The 19,734-nt window shown below is 32.9% G+C and overlaps 1 protein-coding gene and 1 long non-coding RNA gene across 2 annotated transcripts in view; one reads left to right on the forward strand and one right to left on the reverse strand.

The window, feature by feature from the left end:
* The window catches only part of LOC127698778 (uncharacterized), a 280,956-nt gene that overhangs the window by 3,691 nt on the left and 257,531 nt on the right, over positions 1-19,734 (forward strand). The gene's annotated exons all lie outside the window — the stretch shown is intronic.
* On the reverse strand, positions 1,230-19,705 carry LOC127698738 (T-complex protein 1 subunit delta-like). The gene is made up of 14 exons (XM_052202385.1): positions 19,485-19,705; positions 10,304-10,356; positions 9,171-9,260; positions 8,608-8,716; positions 7,609-7,751; positions 6,869-6,990; positions 6,115-6,250; positions 5,529-5,668; positions 4,851-4,947; positions 4,500-4,607; positions 3,852-3,982; positions 3,023-3,257; positions 2,568-2,681; positions 1,230-1,424 (listed from the first exon to the last, which is right to left on the reverse strand). Exons 1-14 carry the CDS (start codon positions 19,585-19,587, stop codon positions 1,407-1,409), a joined length of 1,599 nt encoding a protein of 532 aa, XP_052058345.1. The 5' UTR covers positions 19,588-19,705; the 3' UTR covers positions 1,230-1,406.

Below are 19,734 nucleotides of genomic sequence, written 5' to 3' on the forward strand. Positions count from 1 at the left end.
TTTAGGGTTTATGACTTGTCCCAATTCATACTATAAATATTTTTGTAAAACCGAGGTCCAGACCCTCGCAGAAATGAATCCTTTTGGGTATCACATTAATGAAGCAGCTTGATTACTTAACATCCAGTGGCAAATACTTCATGCATGTTCAGGACGAAAATAAATTAACAATACCTAAATACAATATGTAGGTCCTGTATTAGAGGCCGTTCAAGATGAAGGTCCTGGAAATTTGGACTGCTACCGGAAAATCAGGGTATATGATGGAGTAGAAAAGAGAGGGACGAAAGATACCAGAGGGACAGTCAAACTCATAGATCGAAAAACAAACTGACAACGACATGGCCAAAAATAAAAAGACAAATAATAGTACAGATGACACAACATAGAAAACCAAAGACTAAGCAACACGAACCCCACCAAAAACTGGGGGTGATCTCAGGTGCTCCGGAAGGGCAAGCAGATCCTGCTCCACATGTGGCAGTTACAAAGAAACCAAAAGGACATGACCATCTTTCTGTATGTTTACAAAACCTTGAACATTAGACAGACAAATCAGACACAAGATATAGTACAAAATTTATTTCACACATTTTCTTGTATATTACAAATAATAAATATCATGTGAATTGCAAAAAAAAGAAAAATATAAAAAGTTTGTTGGAATCCGAGACATAAAATTGTGTGAAACTTGTTTAAACTGAACTTTTGTACAGGAATCTTCAATTACTAATTTAAGATCTCATAGTATCAATACATAAGTTTCTGTAAACAGATTTTAATGTTTATAACTTAACTGAAAAATTTGAGCCTCTTCTTTTTTTAAATAAAATTTGTTCATAATGCCCATCTCTTAACATGGATACAAAGTAAAATGAACAAGTATAGTTTATATAGCACTATTAAAGAAGCAAAGAAAACAGGAAGTCTAGACACTAAACGTATACAAATGTCTGCTTTTCATTAACTTCTCTTTCCATACTTGACTTTTATAAAGAAATTCACATTTACAGATTCATTGTATTGATAAAAGTCAAAAAGTCAAATTTCCAGTAACTATTTAATATATGCAATTTGTTATTCCACAATAAAGCCCAAGTCACAAGCTAATTTCCACCTGATTAGAAAGAATTTAATCTGTATGTTAAATCCAATGTTACTTATAGTGAAATATTCACAATGTATCAGACTGGAAAAACAACTTCATTTTGTAAATAAATATAACCTACTGAAGTACACAGGGCACCAGTTTTATTTTAAATTATCATTAGATCACATCAATAAAGGGGATATAAAAAGCTTTGTCCTGAACACTTAGTGGATGATAGATTTATGACGAGAGTTTGTAGATGAGTGTCCTATGTGTCACATGTATCTATATACCACCAGCATGGTCCAAAGGATGATTATCTAATACACATCACCTGAAACATAAAATTTAAAATATAACAGTCTTTAAGAAGTTTCAAGTTATAATTATAAAACTTGTTAAAATTTTCATTGCAATGTTGGGCATAAAAAACACAAATTTCTTTCATATCATTTTGTCGCATTATCGTTAAATGACACAATGGTAACAATTTTTTACATATTGAGAAACAAACCTTCTTGGTGAAGGGCTGTTCCATAATTGATCATGATGGGAATCACTCAAATCAACAAATTATGGGTGGTTGCATTTTCCTTACAATTTTTTAATAATTATAAATGAAAATTTTATTTTATGGGTGGTTGAGTTCTAAAAAGTGCCTCCCATGTCCTGATACGTTTAATTCTGGAACAGCCATAAAATAATGGAGGGGGCGGGTTGGGCGCCCGCTAAAATGTTTAATCCAGCCACATTCTGTATGTGCCTGTTCCAAGTCGGGAGTCTGTAATTCAGTGGTTGTCGTTTGTTGCTGTATATCATATTTGTTTTTCGTTCATCATTTTGTACATAAATCAGGCAGTTAGTTTTCTTGTTTGAATAGTTTTACATTTGTCATTTCGGGGCCTTTTATAGCTAACAATGCGGTATGGGCTTTGCTCATTGTTGAAGGCTGTACAGTGACCTATAGTTGTTAATTTGTGTGTCATTTGGTCTCTTGTGGAGAGTTGTCTCATTGGCAATCATACCACATCTTCTTATTTTTATATTAACTTAATTTTATCTGTTAGTTCTGAATTCAATTTCCAAACCTTTATTCTTTTCATGTTGTTGAATTTATTTTTGTGAGGAAAAGGGTAGACAAATGACATCTCTGACTAACTCATAGCATATAAAGATAGATCACCCTTACATATATGCAAGTGCCTTGAATAAGACTTCAATATATGCAATAGTTGTTAAAGATGACAGAGATCTATACAGAAATAGGCTGATTTATTAGGTAAAATAAGTCAACCACCTTGACCAATCTGCAACTAAACCTTTTTAGATCAACAATATAAACAACATTCATTATAGTGTCTGCACCTTAACAGTGTCTTCTATATTTAGCACGTCTATCATTCCATGTCACAATTGCAGATTTTAACCGGAATATAATTATGTTTAGCACTCAAACAGAAAAAAGTGAACTACTTACAATATCATCAATTTTCATAATACTTCTAACTGTCTCAGATGCTAAATGAATGGCACTTGTTGATACAAGAAGCGGCTGTAGGACATTCTCTTCTAGGATATTGGTTATTGCTCCCTATAGAAACAGACATAGAAGTTCAATCTATGTGCCATAAAAACTGGTTATGACTATCATTCAAGGTACAATAATCAAGTATAATTAAAAATTAGCAGCCAGAAGCTGAATCACTTTACTTTTGTCGCCAGAAAAATACAATCCCAACTTGAATATTTTCACAATAAATAGCTGTACAGTATAGTTGTATGATATATTTCATGTGTTTCATTTATAATGTTAGAGATAGATTTCTAGAGTTAACCATCCATCATAAAATTTGTAAGAAGTGCCTTCTTAACTCCAAATCCCCCCTTCAGTACAAAAATTTCTAGAAAAGCAGTTAACTTTAATTGACATACCTTTCTGACATTAATACCAGCAGTTATTTCTCCTTCAGCATGTCTGTTTCTGAGTTCTGTGACAGTAGCTATGGGATTTAACCCTGCGTTTTCAGCCAATGTAAATGGGATGATTTCTAATGCTTCAGCAAATGCTCTAAAACAATACTGTTCTGTTCCTGTCAGGGTATTGGCATATTCCATCAATTGTAGAGATAGTTCTACTTCGGGTGCTCCACCTCCAGCAATAATGAACCTGAAATCAACAAAATGGATACTTTAATTATTTAAATACTAAACTGTTGGTCACTGTGATATATTTCAATCATGTTAAATTATCTGTTTTAAGTTCTTATTAGACGGTCAATATAAAAGTTTTATTGCATATTCTATTTAATGGACAAGGAGCTAAAACAGACTAGATTATCAGTTTCAAATGCATTACTTTGATGAAAACATAATGTCATTCCTCCTTATATTTCATCAATATCTATTTCCTTCTGCCCAATTCCTCATAATTTACAAAATGGTTTGGCTGAGGTTTCTCCTCATTTAACAAATATCCATGCCAAATTAATAGCAAGAAGCAAGTATTATACAAAGCGTGTGTGGTCAATACAATGACATGTTTCTTGAAGAGTCCTCAATGAAATTGTTCCACTAACATATGTTGTTGGAACCCAAATCACTGTACTGAAAAAAAAATCCATTTCCAGTCATTGAAACTTAACTTACTCAAATTTTCTTGAAAGTTGTTTCAGGCAGCCTGTCAGTAATCATACATTTAACAAATCATAATTTCATGAAGATTTTTATCAAAAATTCATTATACTTATTATCTTCACCCTACCTTTCTTTGACAAGACATCTGATAACACAAAGGGCATCGTGGAGTGATCTATCAGCTTCCTCTAGCACAAGTTTGTTAGATCCTCTCATAAGTACTGTTACACACTTCCCTGGAATAGCCATTCCAGTAATCTGAAGAAAAAAAAAACGATTCATCCATTATTTTATATCAGTGCTTTTTTATTGCATTTCATTCAGATCCTTTATTTTCTACTTTCAATTAGCTGCCAAAAAGGGTACAACTTGTCATTGTAACGATTTCCAACCAAATTTTCTTAAACTTTATGATCAGGAAAATTGTTTAATGGCTTGGAAGGTACCTTTCAATATATACTATGTATTTGTTTTTTTCTTTAATCTTTATTTGAAAATATCATTTATAAAAAATAAAATTTATCATAGCTTTTGACACATTTATATTTGAAAATGTGAAACAAATTATTAATATACAAATAAAACTCATTGCTACTTCAAATATTATATAAATTGTAGTAGCATTATATTGTTTTCCTTTTGTTTGTCATTGTATGGCAGCATTTCTTTTTGTTTATCATGGTGTGTACTTTAATATGATACACATTTTTCCAGGGGAACACCTTTCACAGTTTTGTAGATAATAAAAAAAAAGAAATTTGTACAGTAAAATTACCTTAACAATTTTACTTGTTCCTGTCTGTACTTCTTCCACTAATTCCGCACTACCCATGTTTTCTGGTAAGAAATGGTCTATACTTGCAATAGGTTTACATCCAACTGACTGAAAAATAGAAACAGGATGAAAATAAAGATATCCTAATATGAAAGTAAACATTTCACAAAATATAAAAAGAGATTTTAGTATCAAGTTCAGCCACCCCATATACTTTCTTTTCCAATTTGGAAAACTACATAAAGAGTTATGTACTGAACAAAAAAGTTAAAGAATCATTAAGATCGTAAAGTCAATTGCAAATGCTGTAAAACCTCTAACATGAAATATCTCTTCAACTAAATGTCTTACCTTACAAACAAATTCAATATCTTCTCTTTCTATATCTTTAACAACTAAAATTTTCATCTTTGCTAAGAAATGTAGAGCTAAATCACTAACAGCATCTCTAAAATAGAACATTTCAAATTCAGTATTCATGATCAAGTGTAAGTTTTATTTACAGTATGTATCAGGTGTCTGTAAATGTATGTAAATACTACCATATACATGTATAAAAACTCGAATTTAAAATATAACACGAGAAACTAAAGAAGTATTTTGTTAATCATTTCTTTAAAAAAAGTTGTTAAAGTAGTATCTGGTATACAAGATACTAATAATTTGTCAAGCCTAATTTGAATGCTACATTGTTTTTATCATTCATTTTGATTGGATATCACAAATAAGTTTCAGGATATCAATAAGACGATTTATGGTCTGAAATTTTGCACACTATTGCAGATATGAGACTGATTTTAAAATGCATGATTTAGGAGAATTTTTCTCTTTGATGCATTTGAAGGGAGAAAACATAATTGCATTTGAAAATTTACAGACGTCAATTTAATATTTGACAGTTACAATTTTCAGTTTACAGACATCGCAATAAACTGAATCAGTGATTATCAATTTGCCAATTGATACCCTCAAATCTCTCCTCTATCTAAATGTAGCAACACTGCGTTTTCTATACTTTGAATTACTAACCTTAAAATAGATTTCTGTATAAGCAGAACATTGCATCCTGCCTTTTTAACTTTTTTAACAATATCTAAGATATACTGTCTTTCCTCTCGTAAAACTCTATCCATCTGTGTATAATCTGATACAATTACACTGTTGTCCATCTGGAAATAAATGATTTGTATGATCGTTATTTTTCTTAACCTATATTTCAAATCAAAACAGACATGGCATATTTTCATATTGTATGTTCCTTAATATTTATGATTTAACACTGTTTTGAAATATAAAACAACTTTTTGTTTGTGTTGCAGAATAAATTTCTGTTCTCTGCTTTACTTATGGTGCACTGATGATGGTTATGACTGTTCAAGTCTACTTTCGAATCATAGCTCAGCATGCATTTATAGATTTTCGGTTCACCAGAATTTTTACCTGAAGAGGATAAATTCAGAAATGTTCATTGAACACTCATTAAGATCAAAATAAATAATTTATTGTGATTTTAGTTATACCATCATACATTGGAGATTTACAGTTTGTGTTTTGTTTTTGGTAGTTATTTAAAGAATCCAATTAGATAAGTGTCATATTTTGTTTTCAAGCTTACATCAGTTTTAGGTGGTGATATACAGAACTGAATTAGACCAATCTTTGCCTTTTCCACCCTATTTGGTCCACCAGCACCAGTTGTTTTCTGTGAGAATACTAATCCATCAATCAACTCTGTATCATCTACTGTTCCTCTGTAAATTAATGAGGTAAATGTGTAATCATTATTGTGTATTTTATTCTTATAACAAACCCTATTAAAGTGTGTAAGATGGGAAGTTCAATCAAAAAGAAAAGAATTGCGAAAATTAAAATCAGTTTTATTAACTATTTTTCCAATTTCTACTCTCAACTAGGTTACAAATAATCAAGATATCATGGTTAAGAAGTCATACATGTTCTTAAAAGGGAGAATCCAGGAATTTGTGTGAAACTAGACAAATTCGTCCATAGGAAACATATTATAGTAAATTAGATACATGCATCATCAGGCTTCCCACTATTTTTGCAACAAAATATACCAGGGTTTGTCCATGACATTTCAAGGATGGTATTTATAGAAATAACAGATGAAGTTACCTTTGATTGTAAGGGAACAGTTCCAAACACTCCACAGACTGAAGTTATAGTGAGTAACTTAGCACCTTAATTATAGGCAAAAAATATTAGCTTCTTACAAATGTTCAAAGGAGTATACACGTAATTTATATTGGGAGACTATGGCCTATAAAATATTAACAAATTTAAAGGTAGGGTTGGAACCCTAAGTAAATGGATAGATGCTCCTTATCAGAAACATAAAACATATTTACCCCAACTTTTTCATCATTTTAATATCTCGAAGATCAACATTACTAGCTGTTGCTGGATCTATTACTTTCATCACAGCATCAACTGCTATTGGTGACAACAAACTTGAATACTGGGAAACCACCTATACCAAAATCAAGTATTTGTTACATTCATGATAATCAATATAAGTTTATTTCAATGGCAGAAAAAGTAAAAAAAAGTTTGATGGATGTTGTGCAGTGATGTTTTCTAAAAGTAAGTATCTGATTTCAAGACAATACTTTTGGTTTCCACTGACACTTGATACTTTTGGTGTGTGTGTGTTATGTTTTGTTCTTTTAACCATTTTTCAACTAGTGTAAAATCATGGACTGTTACATAAGTGAGAAGTTTGAAACCATTAAACCTCTTTAGTCAGTCTCTTTCATGTGGAATGTATGTGTTCCATGTCAGGAATATCTGTTTTACTGTTCCATTTTTGGGTAGTCCATTTCTTAAACCTTGAAATTTAGATTATTCAATATTTCCTTTTTTATCAATCATAATATCAGAAAATTCAAGTGTTGCATTTGATATTTTCTTTTGAAAGATGTCCGACAAGACAGCATTTTAACTTCTATATTTTGAATACTTTTGAAATCATCAAACTGAAAAATGAAACTTTATCTTTGCCAAAATTATTCAAATCTTTTTTTGAAGAAAAAGAAATCTTTTGAATCTAATGCAGTAAAAAAATAACAATTTCTTGTGCTTTACTTACCTTAGAATTTAATGATGTTGATGCACTTTTCAATAAAGATTCTCTATCAGATAATTTTACTGGTGTAGCAATACCCTGCAGTATCTTTATAGCTTTGTCTGATGCTTTTTGGAATGCCTCAGATATACTTGTTGGATGGATTCCTGAAGGTAACAGAATAAAGAAAAGTCATTATTTTACAAATTATTTAATGCTATTTATCTTTTAGCAAATTTTTATAGTAGAAAACTGAGGAAGCATTCTTTCATAAAACATACGAGTTACTGACTTGGACCTGCCTTGTAAATGGCAGATTTGGATAAGAAATTTCTATGGCTTTAATACCCCTACATAAAGTTGGAAATGCCACTACAATTAACTTATTCTTATCTTTATTTGCTGATAGCTAGTATAAACATTACCCAATTTTTTCCACATTGACGTACCCTTAAATACCAAATCTAGCTCTCAAGTATCAAAACTATAAAAGATTTTGGCAATGCAGAGGCCAAAGAAAAATGTATGCCAGGGATTGAAGTTAAAATTTTGGCATGGTAGCCCACAGCTTAATTTTGGTAGCCAATATATATAGTTCTACACAAGAAAAGCAGAAATTTTAATAGCCCACACCAAATTTTAGGGGCCATTGACGAGTGGGCCCCTGCTAATTTCAAACCCTGTATGCATGTACATGATTACCTAATCTACCCTATATTTAGTCGCCAACCCTGAACCATTTTTTTCAGTACTGGTAAAAGTTGTCTTTACTGTTAGACATAAAATCCCCATATGCAAAAGTGCTATTTTTTGCAGGAGGTTTTAAAATTGGGTACTTTTTGATCATAATATATATATATATATATATATTTTTTTTTTGCCAAATGATAAATACATTTCATTAAAATATTTGAATGACTATATTTTCAGTTTCTGCTGATTCTTTAAAACACAACTCAAAAGTCAATTTAAGCAACAATAATGAATAGTCATGATAGTAAATACCAATGGAAATAAACTGACCTTTTGCCAAGAGATTGTGACAAGCATCTAACAAACTACCAGCAATCACACACACCGATGTGGTACCATCACCAGCTTCTACATCCTGTGCTTTTGAAAGTTCTACCAACTGAAATATTCATAAACTCTCTAATGAGAAAAGCTAAATAATATTTAGAAGATACATGAACAACTATTGTCAGCATAACATTGTTGTTTTGTAGTTTGGGATTTTTCATCAAAAAATTTCTGGGATCTAAGCATCACCTAGTTAGTGTACGATACGTAAAAATTGTCTAAAATCTGATGTGTTAAGTCCAATAATTCTGAAATGTCCCCAAAGCAAATCAAAAGGGAGCTTACTTTCATTGATTCAAATAATCATGAAAATCTATCATAGAATTTTCTAGTTTTTATATGAAGGGTGGACAGATGGGAATCGATATACCATAATACCTCCCTATACCCATTCGGGCATTTCAAAAACAAAATGTTATTTCAGGAAGGAGTCTCATTTTTCAATTATTCAATTATTTTGCCACACCAAAAAATTAAGTCAGAATTCAAAAGTGTTATTAATATACCATTTTTGCAGCAGGATGAAGAACTTGCATCTGTTTCAGGATTGTGGCTCCATCATTAGTAATAGTTACATCTCCATTGGAAGATTGTATCTAAAAAGAGAAAATCAATTTATTCAACACTGCAGTACACTTTTTCAAGTCTTGAAAAGTTTCCTAAAATAGTTTGTACTCTTATTTAAGGAATGACAGTAATATTTTTTCTGTCTATGAAGAAATAACATAAAAAATGTGGTGCACACTGAATAACCTGCATAGCGGGTTATTTAAAAGTGTGCACAACATTTTTGAGGTTATTTCCAATAGACAGCAAAAATATTAGTCATTCCTTATAATTTAATTCTAAATTCCATTTTTAGAGAGTAAATCATGGAAAAATGTTGTTGACATCACGGTCACACGACAAAATTATGTCTGAACTGATAGACAAAAACTTTCAGCCAATCAGAAGACGTGTTAATTACAAAATGTACATATTGTTTTTTTTTTCCTTTCCTTAAAGTTAGTGGGATAATTATATAAACAATATATAATGCCAAAATAATAAACTTTAATCAGATTTCACAAAACATATTGTTATCTATTTTCAATAAACTGTTCTAATTAGGTTACTTTTTATTCTGAAAACCACCAGCTGCAGACATACCTGTCAGAAAAATTTGAAAGTTTTAATTACAAGTAAAATTGTGCAAGGCCATAAAATTAAAAAAGAATATATTTGTTTGCCCTAACCCTACCTACCCAGAAAATAGCTGCCTACTCAAAATCTTTTATTGTCCTGATGTGAAAAAGTTTTTTTTTTAATCACATAGCTATGAAGACTAAAAAACATTTGACACTTCAATTTCTCTTTGCCGTAAAAAAAAAAGAGAAAATGCCTACCTACCTACCGACTGTGTCTACCTTTGAATAGTGTTTGGGCACACCAAAATATTTTTTAAGTGTGGCCTAAAATCTTTCAATAGACTCAAACAGCCATTCAAAGCAGGAGATATACATTAAATAAAATACCTTAGAAAATTAAGCTAAAACAAATTGGGATCAAACATTAACTTACTACGTGTCTTTAAAATTTCAACCTCAAAAAATAATCAAACAAAATAAATTACATGTGGCATAAATAATAATAAACTCACCATTTTGTCCATCCCTCTTGGTCCAAGACTTGTTCTTATAGCATCAGCTACAGCTAAAATTAAAATATTAGAATACAGTTTAAAACAGATTATCTGGCAATCTGGACCATGTGTTGTTCGTCTTTGAATTTTTTCTGAGGCGACAAGTGTTCATGATTTGTGTGTTCTGTTGTCACTGTCTATTATTTTTCAGTGCTTCCGGTTATCCTTTTTAAGAATTAAATTATTTACGTAATGCATCAATACAAGAGTAAACCCAACTGAAGAACCTTAAGCAAGAAGTGGCACCTCGAAAAACATGTTTTGTTTTGAAAGGTCAGCATGGTCAGAGGCATGTAATTATGGCATGGCATTAATCAGGTCGTGTCCTAAAATCCCTTATATACATTTTGTTCTAATTTAAAGACGCAGGACTTAATTACTACTGACCTCAGTTTTTATCGATTTAGAAGAAGTTCAACTTCACGAATCAAAATTTATTATTTTCTACTGCACATGCTGCAAAACAATAATTTTTGGTTCAGGCATTTCTAGTGCCTTTTGTCGGTGCTAGGACCTCATTTGCCACATGGGCTTTACCCCAATGAGCTGGTCGGTACTTCAGGTAAAGCCAGATGCTTCATTTGCTAAAAAATCAGCTGCCCTCTCTGGTCACAACAGACGTCACGGTAAAAAAATGTATGGCGGAAAGCAGAGTCTGGTTAAATGTTAAATTGAAAGATGCAGATTGCAACATTCTCAATCCAACTTTATTGCAACGTGATCCTGCAATAGTCCACTATGATGATACACCATTCCTTATTTCCAAATTTATCTCACAGAAAAAGATTTTCAGGACGAAATAAGGTTTTGGAAAGATTGTTCATTCATTTATATTGGCAGGTCCATTTTTTGACATATTTGATAGCTCGAGAAGTTGATAGTATAAATGTGTACTTCAGTCATCATCTTTGATTCAATCAGTTCAACTTGTTGTAATATAAGCCGCTTTTAACCCTGTCACTTGATAAGGTTTACCAGGCATACAGTACGGGTAGAGACTTATTACTATAAATAACGGACTGGGACATGTCGGAAATGAATAATCCGACTTTTTTATGGTAGGTAGTATGGTCATTAATCAACAGATCCAGGTGTGAACGGTAATATAATTGTCCTTTCATCTCAATCCGTGGTACTAGATTATTACGCTTCACTGATTTCAGAATCAGGTTACCTGTGATTTAAACCTCTCAGTCACTTTATTGATTAGTTCTAAATCGTATTTGACATAAAATATTTTTACAGGTGAAGTACTGGAGACAACTTTGTTTTAACAAAAATAGCCTATTTTTTTATTTATGGCTTTTTATATTTCAAATGCTGTTTATATTCCTCAAAATATATTTTTTTATGTTCCCTGGTTTTTTTTGTTATGTATCTTTTTCGTATTTGTTGGCATACAGTTTTTAAAATATTTTCTTTTTTATTTCTGAAAGGTTATTTTTGTTTTACTGATTTATTTTCCACGTAAACCCATTGATTAGCAGAATGATGTGCAAAGTGCTGCTGCATATGTTTTAGTTTGACAACACTACATTTGTATTTGATTTTTAGTCTGCGTTGGGTCAGTTCTGAAATAAAAATAATTACAGTGAGCAATACTTGTATACTAGTAGTTTGGTGATTCTTTATAATTGTGAATTTACTTTTTACTGTAAACAAATATTGTCCGAAAGTTGGTGATATATAACTAAAGTAGTACGCAAATAATAACACTAGAAGAAGATAACGATTCTTCTTGGGAATATTAGGTTTATGTTGATATTTCTGTGTTTGTTAAATATGCATGAAATAATTGCCACTGACATGAATGGACATTAAAACTAGAAGCATTCAATCGTTTGATGACCAGTTAATTAAATATTTACTATGATTTGTAGTCTATTAACACTTTCACTCCTGATTTATTATTTTTCGCGGAATTTTTAAGCCGAAATAAATTATCACGAGACGATTGCCTGACCGGAATTAATTTGACAGGTGCCGCGCAAAAATGACTATCGTATGTCTGATCGCTCATATCTCTGGAATGGATGGGAATTTAGTCTCAAAAATTAACATTCGTAGTCTTTATAATGACCTATTGAATCTTGAAACACCGTCGTTCTATAGGTAATGTTATATTTGTACACCGAAATGGTGTTATCTATCTCTCAACGTAAGTTTTGTCAGTGAAAATTGTCCATTCGATTTCGTTTGCGTTTGGGCAATAATTTCTCTATTTTAACCCATGGATGTTTACTAGAATGAGCCTACGTACCGTCTGAAAAGATTCGTCACAAAGTAAATTTTGTTCGAGTTGTTTTTTCAAAAATGTGATTGAAAATCGTCCGACGGTCACGAAGGTGAATGACCGCCATTTTGTACACAAGGCTGATTGAAGGGAGACAACACCATCTGTTATTTTGAATTCCCATTTGCAACGCTGGAGTTGTCTTTCTTTTACCCTTATATAAGCATACTAACATTCAGCTTGAGTCATAAAAAATAATTTTCTAACATTTTAGACTCCTTAAAAAGTGTTTAATATCAACATTAAACAAAGACTTACACAATTTTCAGTCTGGTTTTCAATTACATCTGAGACCTTGTCTGCCTGAGTAAAAAGCTACTGTCCTTCACAAAAGTTCATTTATAAAAAAATGTCAATGTATTTAATGTTTTTTTCCATCCATTTTCTAAAAAAGTTTAACAATAAAACTGTCAACTATTGTCATAAATTCAGAACAAACTTCAAAAAACGGAACAACAAATATACTGCTCTCAATTATAGCAGTTCCTCTCTGTGTGGTATTTTGAGAAACACTCAGGCAGACACAGGTGTTTAACACATTTCAAACATCCAAACTTAGTCTGCTTGATAGGAACCTGGCGATTATTTCGGTTTCTCATGTAACAGAGATGGCACTTAGATTTTTTATCAAAGGAGGCCGGCATGTGACGTTGAACAAGACGGTTCTCAACAGGCATAAGTGATGGTCTTCCTCTACGGGTCTCAGAAATATAACCATTAACCAACCCCTTGGCTACAGAAATGGAAAAGTCCAGGAATGTCAGATTTGTTTGGTGGTTGGGACTCATGAGAAACAGTTTGAAGGCATTAAATTTAGCCATTTCCATGAGCACAAAGAAAACTCTTTTGCTCCACTTGTAGGTTTTATGGTTGTAGCAATAGTATTGAATGTATTGATCAGCATGATCAACACCACCCATGTTACATGTGTAATCAGCTACTGCCTTAGGACATTCAAAATTTTGTCTAGTGAAAGTTCCATCATTATTGACGAGCCTTTTTACTTGTGAAGTTGAATGGTCATGGATTGTTGAAACAGTGTACACATTTTTTTTGTCACGCCAAACGGAAGCAACTAAAAATCCCTTCTGCCTGAATTTCATGTCTCCACGGAGGTTGATACCAGAAGGTTTTTTACACATTATGTCCTTAGGTAACCCTCTACGATTGTATCTTACTGTACCACAGGCATAGGTACCAAAGTTTTCAAACAGATTAGCAAACAACTCAGGACTGGTGAAAAAATTATCTGTATAAAGATGGTACCCTTTACCAACTAAATTTGAATTTTCCAGGCATCTCTTTACAACACTGCTACCAAGGTGTGTCTGGGGGATTGCATTTCGTCCTGGATAAATGTCCACATACTGGATATAACTTTGTTGTGAATCTGCTAAAACCCAAGCTTTCACACCCCATTTGTGTGGTTTCTGTGGCATGTATTGCTTAAATTGTACCCTCCCTTTAAATGGTATCATGGTTTCATCCACAGTGATGTTTCTGTGTGGGGTGTATTCCTGTTGAAAGGTGGTATTAAAATGTGTAAGTAGTGGTTTTATTTTGTATAGCGGGTCATAATTTTCATTGCCAGGCAGAGGTTGTTGTGTAGAGTCGGAGAAATGAAGATATCTCATTAACTGAGTAAAGCGATCCCGGCTCATGGTTTTGGAATATATTGGTGATTGCAAAAAGTTGTCTGTGGACCAATACATCCTTGTTGAAGGTTTGCGGTCTACACCCATCTCGAAACATAGGCCAAAAAAGGCATTCATCTCAGGTATATTTGGTCTCACCCATGGCATCTTGTTTTCATTGGGATGGTTTTCTTTTTGTAATTTTGCATATGTGTCTGTTTGCTCTATCAGCATCTCTAGCAGGACATGATTAAAGAAAAGCTTGAAGAAATCAAGAGGGCTTTTATCTTGAGGCATGATTCTTGTAGGGCCAGTTCTCCCAGTAGGTGTAAAAAGATGTGGCAACCCCCGCTCATAATATGAAAAATCCTCATGCCAGCCATCAATATTTCCTGCATCACCAGCAGGTCCAGGTATATCATTATCAGATCCTTCTGAACTTTCATTACCATCCGTGTCATCACCTATACCCTGAAATTGCAATTGTTGTTCATATCTTGCTTCAGCTTCGTCGACCTCTGCCCGGGTGAAGCCTTCAAAATCATCGGATTCATCAGACGACATTTTTTTATGGGTGATATTTTACGAAGAGACGAGACTTACTTCCATCACTATTTTTAGTAAAATTATCCCACAAAGATGACTAAAATTTCGCTAAATAAACACATTTATTTAATAAGCATCTAAGAAAATAGTTTTAATATTTTTATAAATTGAATCAAGCGAAAAAATGAACTTATTCCGGATGGTATAAGTTATGTCGCCGTGATTCCGCCATGTTGTTTTCATATTTTCCATAACAACATCAATTTCCGGCTTTCTATTTTTAGCTTGTTGGTTTTATTACTCTTAAAATAATAACACGGGATGACGACACTAACAAAAAAAATTGAAAATTATCTTGAAAATCACAGGAATTTAATGACATACAACACGATACCAGAAACTTAATTTTTAGTTGATTTTGAGGCGATCAAAAAAGTGATAGAAAATCGAGGAATACGAGCACCTGCCAGACACCACGAGGCTTGATTTCGAATCTAAAACACCATACAAACGATTGAAAATTGATAGACTAACCTAAAATATGTTGTAAAGTTCTAAAGGAAATTATTTTTTGCTGTTTTTTTATGCTTTCTTTGTCAAATTTACGAGAATGTTGTTGGGATTATTCTCGTCCGCCATGTTTGTTGTAGTCGTAAACTTTTTTCAGATACGCTTCGAAATTTGACACTTATTGCCAACATTTTTGGTAGTTTTATTCTTTTATTTCTTAAATTGAAATATGTTTTAAAAATAGTTTTAACCATTCTACGTTCTCAGTTGTAAAAACATGCAAATTGCACTCTTGATTGCGATAGTCTAAAAATAGAAATTTAGGTATCCTTAAGGATAATTTCGGCATCTACACCGATGTGCCAAAAGGATCATTTCGGCATGCGCACGAGGGTGCCAAAAGGATAACTTCGGTATGAAAGGGTTAAAAGAAATGCAATTACTCCCATTTAAATAATTTTATGGTGCTGCATTGACTCTTAATTGCATAATATTAATTTACGCACAATGCATGTTAACTTGTATTTTTGACACCAATCTACAAGGCCGTAACTAGGCATATTATTTTAGTGAGGCAGAACTGATCACTGAGTTGAGCAAGGTGAAAAAAATTGAGCCGAGCGAAGCGATGCGAACAATTTTGGCAGGGGGTCTGGGATAGATGGTGTAAAATCCTGCATTCTGGGCATTTACAGAGAGTTTGACATCGTTTTTATTTTTGGTAACTTTTTATATATTTTTCATATTTTAAGACATGTACTAACACCAAATTTTTAACAACTTTATCTAAATTCATATGTCAGATAAACATCCAAATATCAATTCGAGTCTGCTGCCAGAACAAAGAACAAACATCGACTCAGTAGCAATTGTTATTCAAATTGGAAGTTGCCAATTTTTCTATTGCCGGTTTCGTCAAATCGTTTCAGAATATTTGGTCTGCTGACATCCTTATTGTGATGAACATGGAGCATGGCAAGACTGCACAGTCTCTCGTCACTCATGCATGCTCTTTCCCAAGTTTTCAGTCGTCTCAGGGCAGAAAAAGAACGTTCACAGCAAACACTCGTCGATATTTTAGATCGAGAATCGAATAATGAGGGGGTAGGCCCGGGGGCCCGATCCCGAAATCCCGAATTAAAAGACACGAAATTCTGTAGTCCCGAATTAGAAAACACGAAATCACGTTTTAAAGGTCCTACCGTCCCTCAATAATGTCAAAATTGGATTACGGGATGTTCTTAAAAATTTTAAGGTAAAAGAAACATGGATAAAAACTAATCCATGCAGTTTTCATATTATTTATATTTTGTTTATCTGTAAAGAGAACAAATAAAGTTGGGGAAAACGGGGAAATGAATACGCAGACAGGACTGCTCCCGTGCGGGTGCTCCAGTACTTGATTTGTCAGTCTATTTATAGTTTTTGGATTACTTCCAATGAAAATATATTCAATACTCGCACTCTTAACACCTGTTGTGATCACAAACAACAGCAGTTAGTTTACTAGAACTATTCCTTCCTCACCTTCAGTATCGCTTTTCCTTTTTCTGCAAGAGCCTGTTTTTAACCAGAGATCCATGATGATTACCGTTACTAGGTTAATGTAATCGAGAAACCCGGTGAGATGCTGAGTTATGTCCGGGAAGAACAATTTAACAGGAACGATGTGACTCAAGTTATAGAAGAAATTAAGGTTGAGACAGAAAAACAAATGACTATATTTCGTATTTAATTACCACAAAAAAAAGTGACACCAAATTTGTGTCGAAATTTTAGTGAGGCAATTGCCTCACTTGCCTCAATGGTAGTTACGGCCTTGAACTAAAATAAATATTTGCCGTGAAAAGACAATTCCATGATGCACATATCAGTGATCAACAGCATGTGGTTGAACTTTGAACTTGACTTCACTCACAATAAAATGTTGAATGCTAAAAATAGCTGGGATTAATTTTGTCAAATGCACGTGATTTTCATATGGCGGGAAATATCGTAACAATTAACACAGGTGACCTTACTGACCGACCGTGGGAAAATACATTCATGATTTAATTTGATACGTAATGATTGGCAGTATTGTGCGTTAGTTTTGAGGCTCTTGATCGAGATCCATTAATAATTGATTTACCAGAATAGAAAATTTAATCCTTGTACATATAAACAAAACAAGCTTTAGTCTTCTTTAACTATTTTATTTATTATATTTATCAGTCAACACCCAGATTCCTATTTAAATAATTTATTCGGACACCTCCTTTAAAGTTCGGGAATTATACATTAAACTGCCGACAACGATTTACAAAATCTTACTGACTGCACGAGCTTTAGAATGGCTAGAAATACGACGCAAAAGTAAACACAGCTGATCATGAATAGTGTAAAACTTTGATCTTCGTGTATTGATTGACACAATTCGTAAAATATGTTTATAAAAAACACGATTTTCATTAAAATTTCAAACATGGAAATAGAAAGGCAATATCTTTGTTATAATACGACGAGTGTCAACAAATCTGTTATTTCCTTTATATGTAAATTTATTAACAAACAAAATAAAATTAAAATAATGCTGGGTCATAGAATATTGACGTGCATATGAAAAGTTTTTTTTATATAAAAACTAGGAATCAAAAGATGATCACGGCGTTATAAATATTGTAAAAAAAAAACAATTGTTTCAAAGAGATTAACGGGAAATATATGTCAAAATAGAAAGCACGGATGATCTGGCTGACCAAATTGTTTTACTTGCGAGAAATGATCGACAGGTATGAATAAATAGACGTAGAGGCTCCGACGGGGAACGTGTTATCGAAAGGAAAATAACAGTTTATTCACAATGCCTATATTCAATTTGTTTATATACTTTATAAATACTATTTGTTGGCCTTATACTTAAAATTGTGTTTCTATTAATAACATAAAGGAACAGGACGTTAAAAGGGGGACATATTGTAACCATCAACAAAAACTCGTATAATTTACGGGATTGATGTCTCAACATTTTGATTAAAACTTCGATTGAAAACAGTCCTGGTTGTTATAATTTTGAATAAAATGAAATGTTTACGGTTTACAAATACAAATAGTTTATTGGCACAAACACAATTATTATAATTGGCAACACATTTTTACAGTCATTGTTAAAAATCGTCTTTCTTTCATTTTCAAGAAAAAAAAAGTTGATCCCATATTCATGATATTAAATTTTTATTTTTATTGTAATTTTTTCTTTGAATACAAAACAATATTTTACATTTATCATCTATCCTCCATAAATACTAAAATATCTGTACAGGTAAAATTTAATTCTAATCAAGCTGGTACAGATTGATTTACGACCTTCCACTCGGATATTGTACAGGTTAATATCACAGCAGGTGTTAATTACACTAAGACAACTGTCCGACCAGTCTGACATCTAGACGGATTAAGACATCCATAATAATAAGTCTCTACCCGTACTGTAGCTCAAACTTGAACAAATGAAGCAGACCCAGTGTGACAACTGACCTAATGACGTTTGCAAAACAGTTGTCTTTGGTCTATGTACGTAAATTCCTCCACGAGAGCTGCGAGGGTACATGTACAGTGGAATCTGTGTGCACTTCCTATAAGGATTAATAGAGATGTGTCACGAACTTATATACAACCCACCACCTGCAGTCAAAAATATTAGAATATTGGTTTTTGGACTAGAAGTCGGAAAAGGTTTTGGTGCAGACTGCACCTGGCACGGACAATCCCCAAGGGAGTGTTAGGACACCAGGAAGTCTGTTAATATGGTGGAGGAAGATGTGTGAGAGAGGGTGAAAATCACACTTCTGATGTACTAAAATTTGCAAGGCCCAGTAAGGATTGAACATGGGACCTTCAGTAATGTAGCCAGCATTCATAACCGCTGAGCCACACACCGACATCTCTCCTATTGAGACACTGAAGAATAATTTAAGGGGAAACGTTTTTTCTCCTACAAATTGGTCACACTGCACTTTGACATCTCTACTTTTTCCTTGCACAAATTTGTCTGCAGATAAAGAGATTTTTCACATGCACACCATAGTATTTAACGACATTTAGTAGGGTTTAATACACAAATCATCATTCTTGTGACATAAAGTGTATTCAAAGAATGTAACTAATGTAAACAAACCCTTTGCTGCCGTTATATTGCTGTAACGGATTTGAGTTGGCTTTTCTTTGTCTTTGTACAGAGATCTTGAGGCATTATTCGAAGGTCCTGATTTGCCCTTCATTTTAGTTCACTTTAAACTGAATAAACTGTTGAAATTTTGTCAAAGATGATGTTGATGGGTTCAGATTAGGCTTGCTTGTTCACGTTGGTTCTCGATCCTTCCTGATCGCCGGAAGTCAACATTTAACCCCCCTTTTTTCCTATTTTT

The sequence above is a fragment of the Mytilus californianus genome, unplaced genomic scaffold, assembly GCF_021869535.1.
Source record: "Mytilus californianus isolate M0D057914Y unplaced genomic scaffold, xbMytCali1.0.p SCAF_4, whole genome shotgun sequence".
Lineage (NCBI taxonomy): Eukaryota > Metazoa > Mollusca > Bivalvia > Mytilida > Mytilidae > Mytilus > Mytilus californianus.